The sequence below is a fragment of the Mya arenaria genome, chromosome 5, assembly GCF_026914265.1.
Source record: "Mya arenaria isolate MELC-2E11 chromosome 5, ASM2691426v1".
NCBI classification, from domain to species: Eukaryota; Metazoa; Mollusca; class Bivalvia; order Myida; family Myidae; genus Mya; species Mya arenaria.
In genome coordinates, this window is record NC_069126.1 from 18,928,580 (window position 1) to 18,956,577 (window position 27,998).

The window sequence follows — 27,998 nt, forward strand, 5'->3', positions numbered from 1 at the left end:
CACTATCCTGCACACAAAATGCAATAATAACACACTTGAAAGGTTAAACATATGTCCATTTATTAAGCTCAGAAATACATCCCTGAAAACTAGATAAATGGAAAGGAAAAGTAGAAAAGGTCAAACATAAAACAAGGAAATAATTAAAGTAGATTTACAGCATCGCATAATCACAATATGTTGACAAAAGTACACATACTTTCAAAATACTGCCCAAAATTTAGATTTACAACTTTTTTATTCATGGTTTCAAATTATAGTAACAATACAGTCATTTTGGAGTTTCATTTTGAATATAGTTATGAAAATAACTGAAAGCAAACAAGATATTCACATAAATTGCCATTATTGATCATTCAAATGTACATGTATAAACAACACATAACTAGACGATGTACAAATCAATTGAACAGACTCATTCCCCTTTTAACACGTTGTGCGTACAGTTCAGGAATGTATGATTCAAGGCAAAATCTGTCAAGTTGACACAACATTTTCAGCCAAAATGATTCACAAAATGCAATTCTCTGTATAGAAAGACCTACACATGTCCAAACTACAAAATCACACCATTTCCTCCCGGTGATTCCCATCTGCCCTTGGACCTGGTAGTAATATTTGTGTGTTTCCTTGAGTAACACCTTGCCATTCTCTAACTGACAAAAAAAATCATTGTCTTCACAGCATTCCTCAGGCGTTTGCATCCTCCATTTCTTAGAGGCAGGACACTTAATCTCAACCAGACCAACACTTTCTGTACAATGTGAACAGAACACAAGCCCATCTGGACTGGCACCAAGGTAGGGTCTGTCGGCACATACAACTAGACCACTGTCTTTAACTGCTAGTCCTTTGTGGTCAGTTTGCATTGCTTTCGCATACATTCTCTTTGCAGCCTTCTCATGTTTAATTCCATATTCTGTGTACTTGCTTGTGAAATTGGAATACAACATCTGCCGCAGGAGTCCGTCAGGTTCAGTTGATTCTTTCCTACGACAGATGCTGCCAAAGTTTGAAGCTGTTAGGCGTTCTTTTCTGGCCTCTTGCCATTTCCCACTTTTTTGGCCCCTTGTTAAGATTTCAGTTAATTGAATTTCTTCAGCGCTTTGCTTCAAAGAGTCAAAATGATCCAAAAACACTGTCTTACTAGAACTGTCCCTCAAGTTTACACTATCATGGTAGTTGAATGGCACAGAATGTAACACAGGGAGATCTGGTTCATTTTCAGTTGTTTCAATTTCAAAGTTTTTTAACCAGCCTACATTCAACTTCGAACCAACCAGTTTCTGCCTAAATCTGTCAATGTTAACAGTGCATCCATTGATAGAGTTCAGTTCATGGTTTTTGTTTACAGAAACTTTACGTACTGACACGTTGTACAGTTTCTTCTTTGAGAACATAAGATCTTCAGATTTCCTAGGCGACAGCTTACGTTTCCGTGGTGCAGACAGCATGCTGAAGTTGTTCCAGGCACAGGGTTTGGATGTTGGAGCAAGGGTTTTTTTACGCGTCAGGTCTTCAAGTCCATACAGCAGGGCACCAATATGGTTGCAGCATTCACCTTCACTAGATGAAAATAAAAAAATTCATTTACATGTGTGCCTTTTTACTTGTTATACTTACATGTATATTCCAAAACATTAAAGTTTGAAAATGGAGGTGAATACACAGTATTTTACACTTAGTATTTCCTGGTAGGCCATGAACATACAAAACACAAACAGTGCCATAAGTAAACACCAACACGGTGAAGGGAGTTCATTGAATCAATACATAAGCTCGCCTGTTCTTTCATTCAGAAAAAAATAGCAAAACTCAGCTAACCATGAAAGCCAAAATTATGACAGTTATAACATGTGCTTTTTTGTCTCTTGTAACAAGTGTACCAAGTTTGATAAGAAGATATGAAATAGTTTGAAGAATGCCCCAAGTTTAAGTATTTGATAATACTGACAAAATAGCCTAGCGTGTGTGGGTTTGACACCTTTCATCAATGCAGATCAGAGACTTTGATTTATCACAAATTAATTCAACTTACCCAGCTGGACAGTTGCAGAACGCGGAGTGTATGCAGCCAGTCACTTTCGACAGAAGGATCCAGGGTTGGTACTCTGGTGACTTTCTTTTGTCTGCAGTTGGAAATGATGGCAGCACGGAAGCTTGAACATAACAGTGGCTGCACTCTTCGCTTATGAGATGGACCTGAAGAATAAATTATAAATAATATTTTAATTTAAATGACAATAAATAAACAACATACCTGTAGGATACCTGTAGGATGATTTTGGGTTCTGTATAAGGACTTGTGCCCTTTTTAAACCCCTCTTCGTCTAAACTTGTTTCGTCACGATCTATCTTCGGAGCTCATAAAATCTTATCGTGTAAAGGTTGTTGGTAACAGTTATGAGTATATATGATTAAATTACAGCTGTCCATAGACAACTTTGATACAGGTCTCAAAACTGGTACAGCATGTCTCCTTGCCAGTGGCGGTCCAACCTTACTTTAAATGACTCTACATCATAGAACATATGAAAATTGTACAAAATACATTATTTTTTTTAAAATTAAGATAAGTATATAGTCAGTGTGGTTCGACACATACATGTGCTTGCATCCACCACACCCCCCTTAATTGTGGCTAGCCCCGCCTACATAAAAATGTTGAGTACATTTTTCACACCAAATTATTTTTATGTCCAAGTCAAAATAGTCCCCTTGAGCTAATTATATAACTAGATGAAGTAAACATGGCAGAAAAAACAGCCTCAGACTTATTATAAACTCACTATTTGACATACCTCAACTTTCTGTACATGTCCGTCCACATAATAAGTCCTCGCCTTCAATTGACGTTTCGAGTCTCTTTTCAGTACAATGTAGTTGTATATATCCTTTTCCTCTACAGCAGGAAACAGATCAATAGTGGACTTCCATGCCTTCAGTGTTGATGGCGGTGGAAGACCCTCGCCACATGGGAGGATAAAGCGTTCGGTTGCTCTTCTCTCTCTTTCTTCCCGATCTCTCTCCTCCAGCACGCGTTTGTCAGTTATAGAAAGTCTATATGCGCCTTTTATCCTCTCAATCAATTCGCATTTAAGACCTGATACATTCAATTTCCGGTTCGCAAGGTATCTTTTCAAATCGACGACCTTAAATGGTGTCAACTCATTGTTATTCATACACGCCCCAGTGATCTCATTGTCTACGTCGGCCATCTTGCAAAATGTATTCCCCGGAAGTAGGAAATGGAGTAGCCTCCCTTAGAAATCAGGGGAAGTAACCAAGTTATCGGAAAGGACAATAGATGCAAAAGGTTGTAGGTTCATGATTCTCCTGGTCCAATATGTCATACAGAAAGAAGATGTTGAATTTAGAATCAAAAAGCTTTCTTTTCAGGCACTCCAAATTGAATAGTACTGTAACATTTGAAGTGCAAAGAATTTGTTGGATTCCTAGGCAACAGGTATCAGATGTTGCAGTACATTTGGCAAATACTTTTCACCCGTCCTTGTAAATCTAAAAAAGCTTTCATTTCGCAAAAGTAGTTCATATAACTATATTAAGGTTGCTAAATCAGAGTTTGAATAATTCTGTAAACTAGATGTGCCTTTAATTGCAGCAATTTGAACTCCAACTCATAATGTCAATTAAGCTGGTTAAGCAATACTGCAGTTTCTTGGTGTGGGGATTGCTTTATTTACTTGAATAAATAAACAGTTCTTGTGTTGGAAAGTACAATGTATTAACATGCATTTTTCTTGCCCTGACTCCATCCAAGCCTTAAATCTTAGATCAACATGTACTTGGGGCTATGTGTAATATCAATGAGAACTATAAATTATGTTCAGTTTAGTGCCACTTATGATGTTTCATTCCACATACAAAAACACTAACATGTTCTTTAAAACCAATATCCTATGTTATGATAAAACCATTGCCAAGTTGGTAATTTGAAAAGACAAGAAATTATATCTGGTCAGGGTTTGACATAGTCTTTCTAGACAGCTGGACTTGTTTTGCAGTTACTTTGAAAATCTTCAAAACTAAACTGAACAAGACTGGAGCAAAAAAACTCACAATACCAAAAGGTGTTTTAAAGACTTACAAGATCATTCTCACATCACCTATACCATTAGTTCTTATCTTCAAACTTAAGTCAACATAATAATTAATGTTTTACATAAATATTGCAATGAATAAAACATATTGCAATAAGTGCCAATAACATAGCAATCAAGTATGTTCACTATAGGCCTAAACATGAGATTTCAACATTTTCCTGATAAACAATAAATAATTTTACTTATTATTTTCTCATTATTTACACAAGCTGAAAAACTGGTCTCTTTTTGAATACTTACGTATTTCATGGCTTTCATCATTCAAACTAACATTTTGCTTGTTATTTCAATATTCAATGATTTTGTAAACATTCATAATGATGGTTAAAATGAACATTCATGCTAATAATGCCTACCAAAAGCACCTGACTGACCAATCAGTATCCAATTTTGGCAGGGCTTATTGGTGGTTCATTGAAATCAACCATGACCTCCAACAATCTGCACTGATCAACAGTAGTTAATGAATTGTTTCAATTGTTCTTATTTTCATAAACTTAGAAAACAACTGCAGTGCATAAAATTTATTCCTCATCACTGAGAGAAAGTTTAGAAAAATGAACGAAGCCGAGTTACATCTAGAAGGAAATAAAATCCTACAAATGTATTCATCATTTTATATAACCGTATTTAGTAAATGTTAAATTTTGAAAGTCTAAAAAGTTTCATTTTTTTGTATATCAAAGAACATTTGTGTGTATAATTTTGATGATATTTTGTGATTCATTTAATTTCATTCTTGTTTCATTTAGTGTTCAATCCCAAGCTTTCTTGTTCACATTTAAGTGCAAGAAAAGTCACTTAATTATGATCTGAATAAATTCATTATAATGTAAGGTCACATAAAGGATATATTGTGATTTTTAAAAATAACATTTTTTCATCTGTTTAAAATTATGTCGAATGCAGTGCATTGAAATTTTATTATGACTTTAAAGCTGCACTCTCACACATTGAACGTTTTGACAACTTATTTATTTTTTTGTCTTGGAACAAGCCAGTTTTTGCGAAAATCCATGGAAACCAGTTATATAAGACTACTGACCAAAATTAAGATGGCAGATTTTTATATTAAAGTTAAAAAAATGATGTTTTAATCATTATTCTTAAACTGTTAGTAACGGTTTAAGCCATAAAACATTAATTTTCGAAAGGAAATATGACAAACTACAAGCTGATTGTTTGTCAGCAATCTGATATCATTGTTTGAAGATGTTAACGCAAAAATTTGCTCTTTCCAAGTAAAAAAAAAAAGTTGTAAAAACGGTAAATCTGTGAGAGTGCAGCTTTAAACTATGACAGGAATAATTCAAGGGAATGATTTTTTGTGATTTCTAGCATTAAAATTGTCTGAATGGCATGCAAATTTATAAATTATGTAAGGTATTCTCACATTAGTCACACTTTTTGAACTTTGTGCTGTGTTCTTTTCGTTTGTCTTAAATTAATACAGCATTGTCTTCACTTGTTGTTTATGAAAGGGATTGTACACCAGATTGGCAACAAAACAGATATTTTTTTCCTGTAACAAATCTAAGGACACTTATTTAATAAAATATTTTACTCTTTGATATCGTTATTGTAAATAAAGTACCAAAATGAAAAAAAATTGCAGTGAAGTGTCGTATCTACTATGCAATGAAGACTTACTTTTACTGGGTGGAATTTTCCAGATGTATACCTAACTCGCTAATATCATGTAATAACATCAACGACAGATCACGCATAAGAAATGAATTCTACTCGGTAGACATACCTAGTAATCTTTTTTTAATGGAAAAACACGAAATAACTGCTATTAATAAATCATTTGTAAACTATGGGGATCATCAGTTAGTAAGTTTCAATGCATTAATTGTACACATCGATACCAAGTTTATGTCAATTTTCTACAATTTTCTTTAAATTTTTGCTTTTTCATCATTAACTGAGTACAGCCCCTTTAAACTGTACCTTATAATGTCTGTGACTTATCAAATATTTAATACTTATGGTCTACAACCAAGATTTGTTTTAATTATCCAGGTTTCAAACTGCATTGTGTATGCGATTGGAAAGGTAATCTTGAAAGCTCACTTTTAACAATGTAATTTTAACAAATAACATTCACCCTGCAAGGTACTCATATTTGGATGATACATAAAGATTTGCACAGTCATTTATGTATACTTGCATTTATTGATACAGGATACCTTTTTCAAATCTTTGATTTAGATTGCAAAGTATAACTTATATAAATAAATATATATTCTTAACTTTATCTGAATACACAAGCTAATGCATCAGTCAATTATAACCATGCCCCCCCGGTCCCCGAATAGTGGGGACTTTTACTTTCGGATCAGTCAACCCCAGCTAAAATCCCCGCCCTATGGAGATAATCTGATGGTAAAGTCCCCACCAAATGCCCCCACACCCAAGGGACATTAGGTTAAGCCCAATCCACACTGTATTTTCCGGGAAGACCCGGCACTGCGGGGCCACCTGAAAGGTAAAAACATGGCCCATTTCGCCGGCAACCCCCGTCATACCCCCAGATGTAAGAGCCGTTTTTACAATTGACTGGTGCATAATGATCCATAGTGATCCAATCTCATGCCAAGATGATTTCTGGTCTGACATCGCGAGGTTAGTTATTCTTAAGCATACAAAAGCCTGGACAGCATTTGAGAAAGACTGTAGTGAGGTTAAATCTTCATTACTTCACTATTCCACAACATTGGGTGATAAGGGAACTTCATTGAATATTTTGATTTTAATTTTGTTCCCTAAACACCACAAGTCAACTGATTAATTAATACAAATTCAATTCTATCTCCACAATATTCAGCACTGCATTGTAAAATAAAACTCAAAAGTTACACTTGTAAATTATTTAACTAAATACATTTCCCTCAAATATTTCACAAATTTATATTGATCTATCAACAACAATGCATCACCATACTGTATCTCTGACTGATTTTTGATTTTCATTCTTGGCTAGAAAACAAAAAGTGAGCACAAATTTAAGTGTCTTCAGAAAAAGAACTTGTAAAGTATGTACCAGTCAATTGTACCCCCCCCCCCCCCCCCCCCCCCCCAGGGAATAGCAGGTAATTTGACTTTCAGTCCAGCCAATCCCCGGTAAAATCCCTGCCCTGGGAGAACGAACTTGTGGTAAAATCCCGTGAATAACGTCCCCACACCCAGGGGATCTAAGGTAAGAGCAATTCCCTGATATATTTTGAGGGAAGACAAAACCACCGCAATCAACCGGCATTGCGAGGACACAAGTTCTGGCTTCCATAACTTTAATGTTGATATTTATTTTTTTGATGTTTACAACACGTCCAAGAAGGTAATATATAATGTGTTCGCTGAAGTTCTTTAGCTACGAGGACACCTGAAAGTTAAAAACACAGCCCTTTTCCCTGGTATATCCTCGAGGGGGCCGTGGTAACAAATGACTGGTGCATTATAAGAGAGGAAATCAAAATTGAGCATGCAAGATTGTTTTATCAATGGCGATGGGTAGTGATGAAATGATAATTGAGTACAATCGATTAACCGTCGCTGACAATGCTATGTCGACGACAATCGATAGTGGTTGTCCAAAATCGATGTTGCTAATGTTACTTCCAGTAACTGCGTAATTTTTGTTATGCGGTAAAAGTAGAGTAAATTTTCTTTTTTTCTTTCAATTCTCGTTGAGTTCATTTTAACAAGGGATGTCACTCCCTTACACAAATCCGCTGAATATAAACACTCTTGCGTAAAAACTTACAAACTCTCTCAAAATTACAAATTGTTTTGAATTGTTTAAATATTTCAAAACCTCAATAATCTGTTTCTATAGTGTAGCATCCTGTCTTACCTGCAAATACTTGGGATCCTGGCTTGACGCATACTGATTTTGAAACCTTTTTGGTATCATTTGTTATTCACAAATTTACTTTTTTGTGAAAGTTTTATGAAATTAAGATATTTCGATGAAATCTTCCATATTACAGTTCATTGAATATTAAGCGGGTTAACAAATATTTGATATGCTTTTACATGGATAAAATTCTAAGATAACTTACTTGATGTGATCTGCATCATTTTGCAATTGATGTGCAATAATGAAATACATGTTTTGTTGTTATGTTTTTTCATTAAGTAATTAAAGACAGAAAAGGGTTATGGATATTTACTTACTCTTGTAACATCACACATACTGATTCCAGATTAAACCATTTAAATGATCATAATTATGATATGTATAAAGAATGTGTTCCTTAATGGTATGAACGTTCGATTATTGTCCGATAGTGAATCAAAATACTTAGTCCGATTCGATTCGATTATCGATAGCAAAGGGAGACCCATTTTCAAACACTAGCGATGGCTAATCACCATTTCTTTGAACAAAATGTATAAAGTAATTATGTACTTACACTGAGGGTGGCTCCAAGACTTTTCTATGCACATAGGTAAACAATCATCTTATTCACAGATCCTGTGCACATATTCATACAATTGGCTTCATTTAGAATGAAACTTCATAAATAAGTATGCGCATATTTGATATTTTTTATCTCCATTTTGTGAAATTGAAATTACATGATTTTTTCAAACGAACTTGTATTGCTTGAAAATTTACGTGTCAAATTAAAAATGCTACCCACGGTAAGATGAAAATAAATCCGTTTGATGGTGGTAATCATTCAATGTCGGCTTTATTTCCTCAATAAAACACTATGAAATTCACATCATCAGCATCCGGAAGTAGTGATAACATACATGTCTGAATCATTCGGACGCTCTGATCAGAGTACATTTTGAGGTCAATAAGTAGACTGGTACTCTGATTTACTTTTCCTAAAAAATATAAATTTATACAATAAATACCAAAAATCATGTTGTATTTAAAAAAAAAGTGCTAAGTGCCATGCAATGATTAGTTAAAAAAACTTTGTATCGAAAAGAAAATATCACGGAAACATGCAAATTATGTCGAAAAAAAGAACAGGGACCGACTTCGGAATACCAACATTCTATACAAAGGATAACAATACTTTTTTAAACAAACTTTCCTGGTTGTTTTCTACTTAGACCGCACGCTTTATTCGCTTTACGTATGAATTCACAAGACATTTCGAATGCGCGACTGGCACCGCGGTTGGCTGATACTGGTTTCATTTCGGATAAAAGAGAAAGAGGGTACCAGTCTATCAATACAGAACATTGAACGGAAAAATTTCGATGCGTACTTTTCCAATATGTTCATATTCTTATTGCATATAATCTGACCGTATGCAAGAACATTCATGTAGTTAACCCGATTAAGTCACTCGCTACGTATGAATTTCTTGTGCTTCATTAAAAGAACATACAGTTAGCTTGAATTGTTAGGAGAACTATTTTTATTGGATGTTTTCATTGTAAGGCCAGAGTTTTTTTATCTTAAGATTTACAGGAGATTTTTCAAAAAGACGGGTATGGAGGAGGAAATAAAAATAAAAATAAAATGCATAAAATGTCCCAAAGGAGAAATAAATAAAAATAAAACGGATTTTTCTCCGATTTTTTTTTATTTTTTAAATTTTCTTATATCATGAAGACAAAACACACCTTACTTGTGTCAGCTATTTCATAGGCAGAAAAAAGGGTGATAGATCACCATAAAGTTTCAAAAGCATAATTAAAAGATCCCTTTAATGACTGAAAATATTGACCTCAACACTGTGAGTTCAAGCGCTCATTGAAATTAATTGTATATATTTGTTCGAATGCATCTATGCATATGAGGTGCATATATTATCAACCCATGGATTTTATGAAACATGTCAGTGTAATAAAGAAGTTTAAATGGCCAATTCTAACCTTTTGCCCACAATATAAGCATATCCTTTCCATTGTGAAGTAATCAAACATTGAACACAGTTTCAGACACGGTATAATAAGGAGGTCAAATGTGTTTTTCTGTCTTTAACAAAATAGCACCGTGACAATTTACCGTGATGTGGTTTTTATATAGAAAATATAACCAAAAAAAGTAGAAGCCCTGATGGAAATTCCTCTTCACTTCAAAGTTTGACTGGGCTTACGGATACACAGACAGTCAAAATCTACATTTATGTACTTCACCAAAGAAAATTCGGGAGCATTAAAATAAATTTTACAAGTGTTATATGTTTCAAAAAACCAGGTCTAAGAACAGATTTTAGAATCAGTCCTGAAAAATATCCTTCTAATTCCAGCTATGCCCGTTGGCAATAAGCAACAGATAAGTTTGACTTCTTGCACTGACTGCCAGATATCTTATGTTCAGATTTTTTCTGTTTTATCGGAAACACACACTATGTTATTATTACATCATTTTCAGTATTCTATAACGATTTAAATTCTAAATCATTATTAAACTAATTAACAACTACGAATATCACGATACCTTGTGTTTTTCTCTTCAAATATGTGAGCGTGAAGCAGTGTGTTCAATGCTCCCCAGAGTCAAATTCAGAAAAAAATATCCATTTTGACTATGATGAACACGATATCATTTTGCAGTTTGTGTTTGTCAGAAGCTATACATTTTTGCGCTGTAATCCAATTCATCCTTGTTTATATACGACGTGCGCCAACGACTTTTAATAGACAATACAACCCACGAATTTCTGTCTCCTTATTTGGACCGGAAGTTTCGCAATCATTCTACGAAACGCGAACAACATACTGAATCTACAAAAAAATCACAATAAACACGCTTTAAGTTCACCACGGTTTGATTTAAATAATGAAACATAAACACCGGAACGTTTTTTTGTAGTAAAACATTTCTATATAGCTGCAGAAATTCAAAGTGCGAGAAATAAGGGGTATGACAAAAAGTACTTTCACTTTTGACAGGACGTTGTTATGGTAACGGGTACCTGTTCTGTTTCCCCGCGTATTTCCGACTGGTTTACGTGGTTTGTGCAGTAAAAAGACCGATAATGAATGACAATTGGTACAACAGTTGGTTCTGAAATATGGGTTATAGAACACTAATTTTATTTTGTTCTTAACATTGGAGCAACTTTCGTCGGAAAAAATAAAAATAAAACTACCAAAATGAATTTTATTTTTATTTGGGTTTTGCAATATTTAGGTACGGCGCTCCCGTAAATCTAAAGATATAAAAACTCTGGCCTAATCAGTTCTGGTACTACTTTGATTATTCAAATTCCCTAACCGCAATCCAATCAAAATACAGCGTATGAATACATTACATCAGTGAACCCCCAGATGCGGCTTGAGAATGCAGATAGCGCATTTATGGCTATGAACTAGGCCACAACTTGTCTGAAAATGTTTTATTTAACTGAAATTTTCAGTTAAATAAAACATTTTCAGAGTGATCGGGATAAGTCCATACCAGTAGAGTAAAAAGTAACAGTGATTTACTGTCAATGAAGTGAAAAGATTTCGAGATAAAATAAGAAATATGATGAGCCTTTATTTTGACAGATTTTTTCACATTAAATCATCAAACTACGACAAAAACTCTCAAGAGCATAAGATTTCGAGATAAAATAAGAAATATGATGAGCCTTTATTTTGACAGATTTTTTCACATTAAATCATCAAACTACGACAAAAACTCTCAAGAGCATAAGAACTGGTCAAGGAATACAAATAATTACTGTAAATCTAAAATTCATGAACTGGTCGAGCATACATTCATGCATGATAAAAAAAATTAAAAAGAAATACTAACAACTACATAAAAGTGCATGACAAACAAAAGAAAATAGTAATATTGAAGGAAATTCACATGATTGTTGTGATATTCGCCATATTGTCTGTCATGTGACCTTGTTTACACTCCAGTAAGTACAACCAAACACCTCAGACTGCCAAACACATTCTCATCAGCCCTGATGGGGGAGGGGGGATACATAGAGTTATTTCCTTTTCTTCTTGTTCCAATTAACTTCATGCGCTCATGCGGTCTTCAAGTGCTTCCTAGTCAAATAGCCCCCATTTTGGTCAAATGGCCCCCACTCACATTTTAAAATTGGTCAAATAGCCCCCCGAAAACGCCCCCGTATTTCTTTTAATGTACTTTGTATGCATACTAATATTATTCCAAAACACTCTTAAACCTTTATTTTTACAAAATGAAGTGCAATTATCATTATTTGTATATTAATAAATCTGAAAATTTTACCAAGTAAGAATAACAAAAAAAAAATGATCTCAGTGCTGCATCTATTGTTAACAATATTGTCAGTAAAGTTAATTCTAGGCTAAAAAATTTATATGGACAAAATCGTTTTTTACATATGAATCTAAGAAGATTGTTATGTAACTCCTTAATCAAGGGCAGTAATGTCAGGTGCGTCCATGCTTCCCGGTTCATTGTCATGAGTTGAAAACGTCCTCGATTCGGTGAGTATTACCACTGTTTTCTATGTTTCAACGATAATTTTTAGAAACGACCTTGTGCACCGAAAAAAGAGCAATTGCTCGTTTACGTAAACGCTTGTTTTAGATCAAAATAATGTCTGTATAAAAATATCTCGTGAAAACAATGCAGGTTCTTACTAGGCTTCCCGACTCACTCAATGCATTTTTTGCTTCAAAACAACTATTTAATACCGTTCTCTTGCGTACAAACCCCATCCGATGCTTTGTTTTGGACAATAACAGTATTGCTATTGTTTTGTCGAATGCAGACAGCCAATTTTGGAGTTAAATCGGCTCATTTACGAAAATGCTTGCTGGTTCATTCTGTACATTTTTAGCACCTAGGTTCATCCCAAATCTGGAAGATCCATGGCACACTGTATTTACCCGAATTACCAGTCGTTTTGTTTTAGTTTTTCACAAAAATTAATTTGGTTAATTATTTTATTAAATAAGAGGGTGTACAGATATATTATTTATATTTTCAGGGAATAAAAGATTAAACGAAAGAAGAGATTAAACCTGAATCTAAATAGAAAAAAAAACAAGACGCTTAAAGGTAGTCCACATAAACGGCATAATAAATGAACTCTGCATGATAAAATAAAAATAGAGATTCTTTATATATTAAAGAGAATATACACCAGATTGGCACCAGAAAGTGTTTTTTTTGGGGGGAAGAAATTCAGGACAATTATTTAAAGAAATGTTTTACTCTTTCATATCATAATTGTAGAAAAAACTCGAGTCGGAGATCGGGTTGGAACCGGTGTCGCCAAAATTGCAGTCCAGTGTTGTATCCACTGTGCTACGAAGGATTACCCTAAACTGAATATTTAAGCTAAATACCTAACTTGGTTATATCACGTGATGACATCGACTAACCAATCACGCATTACGGGAGTGAATTCCACTAGGTAGACATTCCTAGTAATCGAGAAAAAAATACAAGAAAACTGCGAAAAAATAAATGAGTTTTGAACTATGTGGTACTTCAGTTAGTAAGTTTCAATGCATTGTACAAATCGATACGAAGTTTATGTCAGGTTTCAACAATTTTCTCTTTTTTTTGCTATTTCATTATGCGGAGTACAGCCCCTTTAAAAATTGCTTATGTAATAACGTAAGGTAAAATTGTGGATTAATTGAAACTACATTTTTAGGAAATAGCAATGAAAAGGAACTAAGAGTTAACCTTAAACAGTGTGCTATATGTTTACTTTGGCAATCGAAATAAAAAGGGAGACAACCTGCAGGAAACAGTCAACAATTTAAGGTCTTAAATGTTGCAAGTTACACCTTAGTTGATAAAACTGTTTTATATAAGGACATAACCGTGTCTCGACTTACTATATAACCTTCAAAATAATGACAGTTCTACTTTAAATTGAGAGCCCTGTCAGTGTGTGTATACCACGTGATAAATAACGTTATAAACGCTACGTCCGAAAACAAACTTTTGCTTCGAATGAAGACTTTAACAAAGATAACTTTCCTATTTCTTCACCACTTTAAATGAAATATAGCGCAGTCTACGCCGCTAACAGAGCCCCGCCTTCGGTCGTTTACCAGTGTTTGATTGAGAGTTTAGTTTCTTAAAACACTTCGACAAAACTTTTCACAATACGGCCGCCTGACGGAGCACTGTCAAAACATTATTTTGGAAACAGGTTTGTCGAGGTGTTTGTTGAAACTAATCACCTTATCAAACTCCGGTAATACAACGAAGGCGGGGCTCCAAGGTGGCATAGTCTGCCCTTTGTTTCATTTAAAATGGTGTAGTGATTGAAAAGTTATCTTCGATTTAAGTCTTCATTTTAAGCAAAATGTTGCCTTCCGACGTAGCATATATGACGTAATTTATCACGTGTTATTCACACACTGCCTATACAAAATTACCCTTTTTAGACGTGCTATAGAACATATCCATGAATTTTAAAACAAATCGACGCCTTTTATTCGTTATTTTAATGTCCAAAGATCTTCCAAATTTGGGATGAACCTAGGTTCTAAAAATGTACAGAATGAAACAGCAAGCATTTTCGTAAATGAGCCGATTTAACTCGAAAATTGGCTGTCTGCATTCGGAAAACAATAGCAATACTGTTATTGTCCAAAACAAAGCATCGGGTGAGGTTTGTACGCAAAAGAAAGGTATTAAATAGTTGTTTTAAAGCAAAAAATGCATTGAGTGAGTCGGGAAGCCTAGTAAGAAACTGCATTGTTTTCACGAGATATTTTAATATAGACATTATTTTGATCTAAAACAAGCATCTTCGTAAACGAGCAATTGCTCTTCATTCGGTGCACAAGGTCGTTTCTAAAAATTATCGTTGAAGCATATATTACAGTGGTAATACTCACCGAATCGAGGACGTTTTCCACTCATAACAATGAACCGGGAAGCATGGACGCACCTGACATTACTGCCCTTGTTAATACAATGTCATTTTGACTATGCATCGACATCTTGGTACAGTGGTATATCTAAACAATTCAAGAACAGATTACAGGTCACTCAGAACAAAGTTGTCAGATTTATTTATGGCTATGATTGTAGAACTTCCCTGAAAGTCTCGGCTTTCAGTGATATTGGATGGCTTAATATAGAAAATAGGATAAAGCAACTACGACTAAACCATGTACATAAAATCTTTAATAGCAAATGCCCATCATACTTACAGTGCCACAGGCTGACAGTTTTATATTAAATACTTTCTTTTATAAAGCAATCTAGGACTGGAACAGTCTTCCAATAAAGTTAAAAGAATTGAAAAATAAGAATACTTTTAAAAAAGAAGTGAAATCACATCTCATTGTTGGTATGAAATGTGTAGAAATGGAAGATTTCCTATTTTATTAATTGTTATTCATTAAATCTTGCATATCAGTCCAAAGATTTTTGTCATATTATGCTAAAGTGTCATATGGTTTTAACAGTCGGTTGCATTATAACTGTAAAAGTTCGATATCAAACATTTAATCATTCTTTAACTGGTCAAAAGTACATGCATGTTATTTTTGTATAAGTAAACCTAATTTAAACAGCTTACAACTGAGATCTTGGCAAATAATTATATTTGTCATAAGGACCCCATTGGAAATAAGTTGAATAACTTTAATGGGTTATCCTGTGTTATATATTTGTCACATTGAATTAAATCTTTGTTAACGCACGTATGTATCCAAAGCATTCTAATGATGTTGTGCTTTAGTATAGATATCATCACTAATACTTTGTTAATCAGTCTGTGTTATAACTTTATGAGATATTTGGTTTGTTACTATGACATATATATGCACGAATAAATCTATCTATCTATCTATACTATCTATAATCTATACTATCTATACTATCTATCTATACTATCTATAATCTATACTATCTATACTATCTATAATATATACTATCTATAATCTATACTATCTATACTATCTATAATCTATACTATCTATAATCTATACTATCTATACTATCTATAATCTATACTATCTATAATCTATACTATCTATACTATCTATACTATACTATACTATACTATACTATACTATACTATACTATACTATACTATACTATCTATCTATCTATCTATCTATCTATCTAACGTTTTAAAATATTACTTATAAATAATATATTATTACATCAAAGCTACATTTTAAATGTTTCTAAGTCATAAGTTTTCTTTTGGTGTTTTTCTTTATTTTAATATTGATAACGCATCAAACTTAAAGCTGCACTCTCACAGATTTACCGTTTTAACATATTTTTCATTTTTTGTCTTGGAAAGAGCAAATTTTGGCGTAAATATCTGCAAACCAGTGATAAAAGATTGCTGACAAAAGATCAGATTTTCATATTTCTGTTCGAATATTAATGTTTTATGGCCGAAATGCTTAAAAATCAACTTTTGAACTTGAATATAAAAATCTGCGATCTATTTTTTTGTCAGCATTCTTATATAACTGGGTTCCATGCATTTTCCCAAATATCAGCTCGTTCCAAAATTAAGGAACAAAAAGAATATATAATTTACACATTATTCTCATCTTTTAAATTCACATTTACAATGTATGGTAAAATGTATTATTTATTCTCATTGTACAATACAACATACATTAACATAGATGGAGAATGTATATTATAATATGTCAATACATAATAATAAGGTAGCTGTCACTCATCTTCAGTTTCATTTATTTTTTGGACGGTGTGCACATATATAGAGGAAATCTTTTTTAGCAGGCCGGTGTCGGTCAGATCGCCAGATGAGTACTGGTCCCATGCATGGACCTGTACACTGCCTTCTAGTTACGCTGCAAGCGTTGTTCTGAGAGCAGGCGGATATATATACACATATTTTAAAAATATTACAACTTACCTTCAAATACACATTCAGATATCTTAAAAATATTACAACTTACATTCAAATATCTTAAAAATATTACAACTGACCTTCAAATTTAATTTCAAATAAAAAAAGAAGTGGGGGCTATTTGACCAAAATGGGGGCTTTTTGACCAAATTGGAGGCGTTTTGACCAATATTTTCCAAGTGGGGGCTATTTGACCAAAAGTGTGGGGCTATTTGATCAAAATGGGGGCTATTTGACTCGGGGGCTATTTGACCAGGTTCCCTTGAAGTAACATGTGTCGTTACTGAGTCCTTTCCCACCAAAAAAGTTCTCGAAACATTTTAGAGGCCACACACAAAAACTTGTAAAATTTAAGCGTTGGATAATTGGACAAATTGATCATTGAATATAATCAATAATAAAATCAGAAATAATCCATGCAAGTGTATTTTCATACCAGTTGTGGGATTCAAATAACAGTTATATTTATTTGAACATTTTTTTTTGTATTCTATATTTCAATATTTGCCCAACATATAATTGGAAGACTGAAGAATAAATTAAAAATATCAATTACATGTTGATGTTTATACATTTAAAGCAATAATTTGGATATATATTGTTATGACTCAACTAAAGATATTGTACACATGAATTTTAAGTAAAACTAGAGTCATCACAGGAGTGATAAGGGCCCCAATTGATAGCATATTTTAAGGGGGGGGGGGGGGGGGGGGGGGAGGTGCAATTTGAAGGCAATTGTTGGTAGCAGGCAATTTATTTTTTATTAATGTGGGATGACATAATTGACAAACATTTTGCTTTCCATCTCTTGACTTGTTCTGAGCATGTATCCAAAGTTTGAACTTAATATCTTTTTATCTGAATACTTTTTTAAGTTTAATATGAACAAAACCATAAAAAATGTCATAAAAAATGTCATAATTTTTAAATAAACAAAGGGCCATAAATGTGACAATATTTAAGCATAAGTTACACTAAGACACAAAAGTGCAAATTGTTTCTGTGAGGAAATTAAAAAAATATGAATTTGATATCTTTATTGACTGATTAGTTATAAACAAAAACATAAATAATGTAAAAGGATGGACAGACGGACTGACAGACAGACAGGGTGATAAATATAGGGTTACAGCATCATTTTGCGGGTCCAAACAATAAAGCTTGATAAAAATCCATTACGGTTAATTATTATCAATTATCACTGATGTTGAGCACCCATTGACGTTTATATAAGATTATTGTGCCATCACTATTAAATACAATGTTATAGTAATAAGGTATAAATGTAAATGTGAAAAAAACCTACATTGATTTTTGCTTGGTCATTTTTTCACCCTCTTAATTAAGAATATTTTCAGACTTTCGGAAAATACAAAATCATGCCCCCAAAAATAAAAACATAATAGCAAATATGCATGTGTTGTCTCATAATATATTCAATATACTTTGTTAAAACTGGTCTTGTGAAGACCTTGCTTGTTTTTCATGATGTGCATTGCTTATTCAGTCTTTTAAAGAACAGGTGCACCAGCCTCAGTCAACAATTCACTGGTCCTTCCTAGACCTCGGGGCTATTGACCTACCAGACATTCAACAGGTGCACTAGGTACATTCTGGTGCTTACTGAGATTTCTCCTCAATCTTCACAGTTTTCTCATGCTTATGAATAAGGATGAGTGAGGAAGAAAATTATTAAAAGAATCGAAGAATAAACCAGTATATAAAGAAACGAGTTGATGGCTATTCCATTTAAACTGTGCTTTTGGTTTCATACAGTGCTAGTATTTTGGATCATCATTGGTACGTAGTTTGTATGTGTTGTTTTAGAGTATTCCATCTCAGTATGCAGGAGACGAGAGTAAGCTTATGCACCAACATAAAGCTCTATTTTTTACACAAACTGTTTTATACGATTTTGTTCAGGACCAAAAAAAACTAGGTTATTGTTTTGCTGTCATGTTTTTGCTAATGATATCTTCAGATACATTAATAAAATCATTTAAAGGAGTCTGATGAAAATGACCACTAAAGTTTCCTTTAGTCACCGTTATTTTATTAAATAGATAATTGAGCAGTTCTCTCATGTGCAGTAACTAGTATAGACATTCCGCCAACATTGTTATTTTTTCATTTTGCTAAATACTTTACGATCAAATCTGCTGCTTAGGAGCCTCAAATAAGTATAACTTGTGTAATTGGAATTAAAATTCCAAATAAACAGGAAAATTCTAAGATTGTACCCAAGCTCTGTAATTATATACATATTGAAGTATTCAGCTGATTATGAATCCCACTAATTATAAAGGTACCGGTGTTATTGCTCTCAAGTCTGATTTCTAATTCTTTAGAAACATGAAAACATTCATAAGGATGGAGCTTCTAAGGCTCTTCATCAAGAATCCTATTAGTGGTTTTAATACCTGCACTCTTACTCTAGAATAAGATTTACCACAATTAATACAATTGTTTTAATATACCCAAAAGGATGAATAAATGTCAAAAACACTGGTTCTTATGAAGGATACCAATTTTAATTGGAAAGAACAGTGCAGAAAACACAGTATTACTACCCTATAAGACAATAGTAGATCACAATAAATCTTTTAGCACTCACCAATCATTTTTATTTTTTTTTGCGATTTCAGCTTTTATGTAAACAGTGACAATCTTGGTATCAGTAATTAATATTTTTCATAAATGCATATTTAGAAAGTATTTAAGGTTTATCACTCAAAACTTATCTTTGTTATACATGTGTTTGTATTGATTTTGAATGAGAGTGTCACTTTAACAGTACTGAACGTATAAAAACAATCCTTGGATTTTTGATGAAATGGCCCACACAGTTTTCATTTTCATTGTTTCCTCAATAATTAAAAAGAATGTAGTAAGAACATATTATGTTAATTTTTAGAGTACATTTAAGTTGTAATTGAAGATATGTAATCAGTAATGAGACAAATTTGTACAAAAGGTGTTTATTTAAATTTGACAAAAATCAAAATCATACAACCTTTAATATTTATGAAATTTTATGAATCAACAATGACTGGAGCATAGTCATCCGGCTCAGTGGTAAAGTCCCACTTGAATTTGCGTGTCAGATGATCTCTGAATTTCAGACCTCTTTCTCTCAATTTAATGTCTCCATTGCCTGCCTCTAAATTGGAGAAGAATTCTTGAAGCGTTGTTGTTAAAAAATTATTTGCAGACACAATATCGACAAAAAAATCTTCAGGAATTTCATGCACTTGGAAATGGAGCATAGCAATAAAATCCATGAACAAGTCAGAGTGAGAATTCAAAGCTTTTTCACTTCCGCACATTAAATGCACCAATTTCTTCCATTGGTCAAATGCATCAAAGACCTGACCAATCAGAAAGCAGATAAAGGCAAACTGGATTTCTCCAAGAATTCCCCTCTTGTTCTTGCTGTAATCTGATTGGATGATGGAATCAAGCATGAAGGTTGAGTCCATACTGTATACAGTAATTTGTTGAGGGGTTGCTCCTTCAGGATATCTTTGTTTGGGTATTTTTGTGAAACGAATGGCTGTGCCCGGGACCTTTTGTAGCTGTGGTAGTTTCTTTTTCTTCCTTGTATCAGATGGGGATGTGTTTTCCTGTAAAAATGAAACATGTTTTGACCATGACTTGGTGCCAAAAATTATGAATCAGGTATACCTTTTTTAATAACGAAACTTTCACTAACCAGACCAGAGTTTATGTTTTTCTTTCTTTCTTTACTTCTTTTTGTTCAAACAGAATAAGAAGCCCACATTTTCCTTTCTTCATACGGACAGCTGTAAGATTTCAATTGTGTCATAATTATGTAGTATTAAATTTAAAGAACATACATTCTTCAACATCATAGGATAAAAGAAGTTAGTAATTGCTTAATCCAAAAGTCTTACCTGCTGTGCTAAAGTTTCCGCAGACTGTCTTCTCATCTCGCTGTTACTTGGCGGGGATAGGAACTGTGTAACCGAGGTGATTGCGCCACACTCTGGTTGCAACTTTCCTAGCAGCTCCTCACTAATGTGGCTTGTAAGGGATATCCACTTCTTGTAGCTTTTTATATGAAATATTAATACATAATGGTAAATATAATCACGTTATTATATTACTTTAATAATAATAAGAGTGATAACTAACAATTAAGTTTTTAAAATCTTCTGCGGGAATTCCCATTTTAAATTGTATGTATCAGATAGTGTAAATAACTTGTAATATTGACTTTCATTTTTTTTTATCCTATACTTATAAACAGGAGGACAACAAGTGGATGACAGTTGTCATTGTTAACATGTATGCAAACTTTCACATTTTTTTCCGTTAAGGCTTATAAATGATGGCCCAAACATTAACATTTACCCAGACAGTGACACAGCCATCAAAGAGAGTGACACAGCCTTCGCAGACAGTGACACAGTCTTCGCAGACAGTGACACAGCTGTCACAGACAGTGCAACAGCCGTAGACAGTGACACAGCCGTCGTAGACAGTGACACAGCCGTCGTAAACCAGTGACACAGCCGTCGCAGTCAGTGACACAGCCGCAGACAGTGACACAGCCGCAGACAGTGACACAGCCGCAGACAGTGGCACAGCCACAGACAGTGGCACAGCCATAGACAGTGGCAAAGTCGCAGACAGTGACACAGCCGCAGACAGTGAGTGACACAGCCGCAGACAGTGACACAGCCGTCGCAGACAGTGACACGGCCATCGCAGACAATGACAGAGCCACAGACAGTGACACAACCTTCGCAGACAGTGACAAAGCCGTCGCAGACAGTGACACAACCACAGACAGTGACACAGCCGCAGACAGAGCTGCAGACAGCAGCCACAGACAGTGATACAGATACAGACAGTGACACAGCTGCAGATAGTGACAAGGCCGCAGACAGTGACACAGCCGCAGACAGTGAAACAACCACAGACAGTGACACAGCCTTCGCAGACAGTGACAAAGCCGTCGCAGACAGTGACACAACCACAGACAGTGACACAGCCGCAGACAGTGACACAGCCACACACAGTGACACAACCACAGACAGTGACACAGCCGCAGACAGTGACACTGCTGCAGACAGCAGCCACAGACAGTGATACAGATACAGACAGTGAAACAGCTGCAGATAGTGACAAGGCCGCAGACAGTGACACAGTCACAGACAGTGACACAGCCGCAGACAGTGACACAGCCGTCACAGACAGTGACACAGTCGTCACAGCCGTCACAGACAGTGACACAACCACAGACAGTGACACAGCCGCAGACAGTGACACAGCCACAGACATCGACACAGCCACAGACATCGACACAGCCACAGATAGTGACAGACAGTGACACAGCCACAGATAGTGACAGACAGTGACACAGCCGCAGACAGTGACACAGCGCAGAAAGTGACACAGCTGCAGACAGTGACACAGCCACAGACAGTGACACAGCCGCAGACAGTGACACAGCTGCGGACAGTGACACAGCCACAGACAGTGGCACAGCCGCAAACAGTGACAACAACGAGGCTATTGTGACAAGTCTCTTTCCTTTCAAATAGAAAATAAATAAATTCACAAATAACAAAAAAATACTAGTCTGTGACACAAATTATATCCTACAATGTGTAGCTAGTATCTCATTAATCAACCTACTTTTCATATGGATATGCTCCCAGGTACTGGTCTAGTTCCTGGAGGTTACCTTCCACTCTTTCTTTGTCAGCTTGGGAAACATCCTCTGGACTCATATCTGTTCATTTAGTATGAAGAAGTTGATCAATTTGAGGGGGGAGGGGGGTAGAATCTGCTTAGTTGTTGTTGACCATAAAATCCATCCAGGTTGATTGACTATTTAATACATAACTAATTATTTAAAACACAATCTACTGAAAAGTCATGGTAAGCATTTATGACTTGCTTTGCTTGACTAGACTTAAAAAAAAAACAACAAAACAAATCTTTGTCCCTACCCTACCTAGCATTTTTAGGATCGTTGCCCTAAACCTAGACATTAATTTTTTAAGCCTTATAATTATTATCAAGTGTAAAACAAGAGCACCGCAAATAAATGCCAGTGCTCATCCATTCTAAACCAACCAAGGTTTTTAAAAATATTTTTTATTCAAAATTCATGGGACTTGCTTCATATGTGTATTGTCGTTGTAAATATGTGTACCAAGTTCCCAGTTAGTTGCATGAACTATTTAGAGGTTAATACACTGCGTAGCCGGGCCGTTGAGTGATAATTGGCCCGAGTGACTCATAATGGCTCGAGACGTAGTCGAGCGACATTATGAGCACGAGGGCCAATTTTCACTCAACGGCCCGGCTACGCCGTGTATTAACCTCTTTATAGTGAGGGTCTTTTTGGGGGATACTCACTCTCAAATTAAATTTACTTTTATTTCATTTTGAGAGTGAGCCAAACAGCATTTTGTTGTCACTTTTATGTTCCCATTCCAATTTAAATTGATCACTTTGAACAGTCCACAACGTCTATCCGAATTTTTCTGTACAAATCACTGACATCTCTCTGTTCATGGTCTGAATAACTTAATTCAATTCAATAAACATGAACACCTAGCAAGTAAAACCACTGTTTGTACTTAGATAAACCAATACCTCCTATTAATGATGTCAACATGTATGAACAGTTGCTGTTTTTCAAGTAAATTCAATTTTGCCGCTCCCTTTGTTTTGTTATGTGTTATATGTTCAAGCAGATCAATAAATTTTGATTATTTAGTCAAGACATTATTTCACAGTCGCCAAAATTCATTTTAAGGCGAAAATTGAATTCACGTGCGAACGTTCTACGGGCCGAAAAATGATAATATCTTAGCATGACACTAGAAGCCATAATTACAATGACAACACCGTCATCAAGGTTGTGACAATATCTCAACTTTCAACAAGACATGTGACACAGAAATGGATTAATTTGAGTGTTTGCGTCTGCCCTTAGTACATATGTACCGCCATAAGAACTAATGTTCTGTACTATTTAAGAATGCTTAACTAAACAATTTGTCAAAAGTATTTGTATTTGGCTTTTCAATTAATCCATTGAATATTGATTATTTGCAGGTTTGCAAAACATTGACACTATTGCTTTATTGGTATCTTGTTTTCATCACATGACTAATTTTGGTGTATATATATATATAAATTGTCTTTGCCCTCAGTACATATGTACGCTATGATATCAGACCTAATGTACTACTGATGTGCATAATGTGATCAGCAACGAAGGAATATGATGTTTGCTCCTGCTCTCAGTACCTATGTATCACACTGTATGCTATGAGAACTAATGTATTAGGAATGCTTAGCCAATCAATTTGCAAGAAGTAATTTTATCTTAATTTTTAATTAATCCATTAACTCATGCAGGGTTCGAATTTAGACTCGCATACTCGCAAAATGCGAGCAACATTTGCAAATTGCGAGTGACTTTTATTCAAGCTCGCAAAATTCTGCGAGTGGCTTTTTATAGACCTCAAAATGTTAAAAGAAAAGTAAAATAAACATGAACTTAACTCCGCTACGTAGTTGAGTGTAAACAGCCTATAAATGGCATGTTTACACTACCAGTATAAAGAAGACAGTACGGAGTCATGCTCTATTAAGTTTTGAAAAATAGAACAAATACAAAAAGCCGAATTTATCTCGAATCTGTCCGGGATGCTCCAATGCGTGCATAAAACAAGTGAATACAAACTAGAGATTACTTTTTTGAAAAAGCGCTTGTCTCCCCTATTGTGTGGTCGTATCTGAGAAAAAAAAAGATGGACATGAAATTTGTAATTATGGACAGGAGACAAACCAACAGTGAAGTTTGGTTTATTCACCTGTATTAAATAGTCAATATCTACTGCGACCTTGACCTTTGACCTATTGATCTCAAAATCAATAGGGGTCATCTACTAGTCATGACCAACTAGCATACCAAGTATAAAGTTCCTGAGTGCAAGCGTTCTTTAGTTATTGAGCAGAAACGAAGTGTGACGGATGTACTGACGGACAGGGCAAAAACAATATGTCTCCCCATTAATTGGGGAGACATAATAAATTCAGTTGAAGCTTTAAGGAGACTTTTTTTTATAAACACAGAATCCTGTCCATGGCTATACTATGACATCTTATCAGTTCTTCCAATCAATCAAACTGGTATAAAATGTAACTAGATCAAAGCATTCTCCTGATATTGCACGGAAATATTTTTTTACATTAGAGGTCACAGCGACGTTGACCTTTGACCTTGTGACCCCCCAAAATATAGGAGTTTTCTAAACCTCATGATCAACCTCCCTACCAAGTTTGGTGAACCTAGGTCAAACCATTCTCAAGATATTGAGCGGAAATGTTTTTTACATTGGGGGTCGCCGCGACCTTGACCTTTGACCTAGTGACCCCAAAAACAATAGGGATCTTCTACACCTCATGACCAACCTCCCTACCAAGTTTGGTGAACCTAGGTCAAACCGTTCTCAAGATTTTGAGCAGAAATGTTTTTTATATTGGGGGTCGCCGCGACCTTGACCTTTGACCTAGTGACCCCAAAAACAATAGGGATCCTCTACACCTCATGACCAACCTCCCTACCAAGTTTGGTGAACCTAGGTCAAACCATTCTCAAGATATTGAGCGGAAATGTTTTTTACATTGGGGGTCGCCGCGACCTTGACCTTTGACCTAGTGACCCCAAAAACAATAGGGATCTTCTACACCTCATGACCAACCTCCCTACCAAGTTTGGTGAACCTAGGTCAAACCGTTCTCAAGATTTTGAGCAGAAATGTTTTTTATATTGGGGGTCGCCGCGACCTTGACCTTTGACCTAGTGACCCCAAAAACAATAGGGATCCTCTACACCTCACGACCAACCTCCCTACCAAGTTTGGTGATCCTAGGTCATGCGGTTTTCCAGTTATCGATCGGAAACGAAGTGTGACGTACGGACGGACTGACGGACTACCGGACAGGGCAAAAACAATATGTCTCCCCCAGAGAGGGGGAGACATAATGACGTAACCACCTAGCTCAATCATTGGCTAAATTTAGCACTTTCGCGCACTATATGTAAACCCCATCAACCTTTGAATATATTTCCGCCCAACTGTCAAAGTGAACGGACTTCGTCGACTTTTTAATATTCATAGTATGTCTTAAGTGTAATTTTCTACTTTAATTAAACAATATATTTATAAGGGAATAAAGCAAATAATAAAATTGCAAATTGATTTTTCATTTTGCGAGTTGCCTCAAAAAGCACTCGCAAAATTTTGCGAGTGTTCCTCAGAGTTATATTCGAACCCTGTCATGCAACTAAATGCTGGTATTCACTGAAAAAACCCAATTATAATTCTATTATTGGTCAACTGAATTTTTGATTAACAAACTTTGACTGTTCAATCAACCATACACAAAATACATAACAACACACATGTTAACCGGAAATATGTAAACAAAAGAATGTGTTGAAATTAAATATTCTTCCCGGACTAGACAAACCCTTCATTTTGTTTAACCTGAATGAACCTTAATTTGAAGGCAGTACAGCATATGGTCAATTACTCATTCACTCAGAACCTACCTTCAAGTGACCGGTCCCATTTTCGGACAACAATTTCTCTCTGCTTGAAGTTTCTGAAGAACCCCGTTCTGATACCACAGTTGTTGGACTGCCCTGGCTCACCTTTGGCACTGAAAACGTTCAATCTTTTCAAATATAAAACAGTTACACTGGACACAGGGGCAGGTCCAGGAATTGACGTTAGAGGGGGCGTGACTAAGGGGGGTGACCTTATGACATGCGTCCCTACCTCATTTCGAAAGTAAATGGCATAAGCAGTTTACATGGGGGTTTGGAGTAACTCCCTGAGGGAAACATTTGTAGTCAGAAATGGTGTGTTTTGAGCATGTATCATTACTTTTTTACCTCCCATATTGAAAGAAGAAGAAAACTTTTGATAATTTTAGAGGTGCGCTTTGTCACTATAACCATATTGATATCTTGATTTCATCATACGAATATTATTGGTGTAAATAAAAAATGAAGCATCATATAAGACAAATCCTGTGAATCATGAAATATAAATAACAAAAACACAAATCATAGAAACTTGAAACACCCATCCTCCTGTTGTCAATATTATATTTATCTTTACATAGAGAATAAAAACATTTACCTATAGTAGATATAATGAATGCCTGGAGGAATCATTTTTACACCACGGAAATTTGGTCCAGTAGTCCAAGAGTTGTAGTCTATGCCAAACTCAGAACCCTCTGGCATGTCCAGTAAGACAAAGATGGCTCCTTCCTTGAACAGCATTTTGGCTGTATCAGAATTGATTTCATTACTCATCATCGCTGATCATCAACTGAGCTGTGCTAAAATTAGAATTAAACACAATGCAAAGGACAACATTAATTTACACAATAGACAGTATATTGATGCATTATAAGAAAAAAATCCAGATTTCATTGTGTAGGTTAATCATTTCTGTAAGAGTCGATACGGTAATGTTGTTTACGGAGTTTGCATATATACATATATGTGTTTTTGTTCAGAATTCACTTTATTCAGTGTAACGTATATCATTTCTACTTTATAAATCAACTCACTAACACTACCGCTTAGTCTTCTATTATTAGTCTTCTACCGTTCTACAGTACAGTAAAGTCAATTGTCTATGAACTTACGTTTTCTATTTCACATAAAAAGTTAAGATATCTCTTCAATGTTTTAATTTCTTCACTGATCTGAGACCAGTATTAGCGTTTATAAACGAACACATACCATGTGAATATTCGTTTCCAAACGTACAATGGCTAAATTACTTCGAAGGGAAGTAACTTTGTTTACAAAATAAGACGCCGAAACACTTAAAATCGCCTAATATCCAAAGTCACCTCCCTTTACGATGTCTGCGCTTCCTTTGAAACCCATTTCAATTACTAATCAGAAAGCAAAAAAACAACAACAACAAAGAAACATTTGATAAAAGGACGTAAATTCATTTGATGAATGAATTCCCTTTACTCACCATTATTAAAGTTAAAAATAAAT

The 27,998-nt window shown here is 34.9% G+C and overlaps 3 protein-coding genes across 9 annotated transcripts in view; all 3 read right to left on the reverse strand.

Annotated features, from left to right (window-relative positions):
• Window positions 1–11,952, reverse strand: part of LOC128234013 (arylsulfatase B-like) — a 32,925-nt gene extending 20,973 nt beyond the window's left edge. The window contains exon 1 of one of the 5 annotated variants that reach the window (XM_052947947.1): window positions 11,902–11,952. The gene's annotated coding sequence lies outside the window, so the exon portion shown is untranslated. Of the gene's footprint in view, window positions 1–8,542; window positions 8,698–8,773; window positions 8,967–11,844; window positions 11,864–11,901 lie in introns of those variants that run through there. The other 4 variants (XM_052947952.1, XM_052947950.1, XM_052947951.1 and 1 more) reach the window with 4 other exon arrangements.
• On the reverse strand, window positions 385–7,156 carry LOC128234012 (uncharacterized). Its single transcript, XM_052947945.1, has 3 exons — window positions 2,802–7,156; window positions 2,039–2,202; window positions 385–1,566 (listed from the first exon to the last, which is right to left on the reverse strand). Exons 1-3 carry the CDS (start codon window positions 3,216–3,218, stop codon window positions 402–404), a joined length of 1,746 nt encoding a protein of 581 aa, XP_052803905.1. The 5' UTR covers window positions 3,219–7,156; the 3' UTR covers window positions 385–401.
• A 5,887-nt stretch (window positions 11,953–17,839) lies between the features above and the next one.
• LOC128233419 (protein AAR2 homolog) lies at window positions 17,840–27,992 on the reverse strand. 3 transcript variants are annotated; one of them, XM_052947089.1, is made up of 6 exons: window positions 27,976–27,992; window positions 27,115–27,319; window positions 26,520–26,629; window positions 22,577–22,673; window positions 20,827–20,983; window positions 17,840–20,535 (listed from the first exon to the last, which is right to left on the reverse strand). In XM_052947089.1, the coding sequence occupies exons 2-6, from the start codon at window positions 27,294–27,296 to the stop codon at window positions 19,945–19,947; spliced, it is 1,137 nt and encodes a 378-aa protein (XP_052803049.1). In that variant the 5' UTR covers window positions 27,297–27,319; window positions 27,976–27,992; the 3' UTR covers window positions 17,840–19,944. The 3 variants fall into 3 exon arrangements, with proteins under 3 accessions (XP_052803049.1, XP_052803048.1, XP_052803047.1); XM_052947088.1 differs by lacking the exon at window positions 27,976–27,992 and adding an exon at window positions 27,729–27,765; XM_052947087.1 differs by lacking the exon at window positions 27,976–27,992 and adding an exon at window positions 27,632–27,762.
• Between the last annotated feature and the right edge of the window lie 6 nt (window positions 27,993–27,998).

Bases quoted from the DNA above. Each gene is read 5' to 3' on its own strand.
- LOC128234012 (XM_052947945.1), bottom strand. From the start codon at position 3,218: ATGGCCGACGTAGACAATGAGATCACTGGGGCGTGTATGAATAACAAT. The intron at 2,203-2,801 runs GTATGTCAAATA...TTTATTCTTCAG, and splicing joins GACATGTACAGAAAGTTGAG to GTCCATCTCATAAGCGAAGA. The intron at 1,567-2,038 runs GTAAGTTGAATT...ATTTTCATCTAG, and splicing joins TTCTGCAACTGTCCAGCTGG to TGAAGGTGAATGCTGCAACC.
- LOC128233419 (XM_052947089.1), bottom strand. From the start codon at position 27,296: ATGATGAGTAATGAAATCAATTCTGATACAGCCAAAATGCTGTTCAAG. The intron at 26,630-27,114 runs GTAAATGTTTTT...GAACGTTTTCAG, and splicing joins ATTCATTATATCTACTATAG to TGCCAAAGGTGAGCCAGGGC. The intron at 20,984-22,576 runs GTAGGTTGATTA...TCATATAAAAAG, and splicing joins GGAGCATATCCATATGAAAA to CTACAAGAAGTGGATATCCC.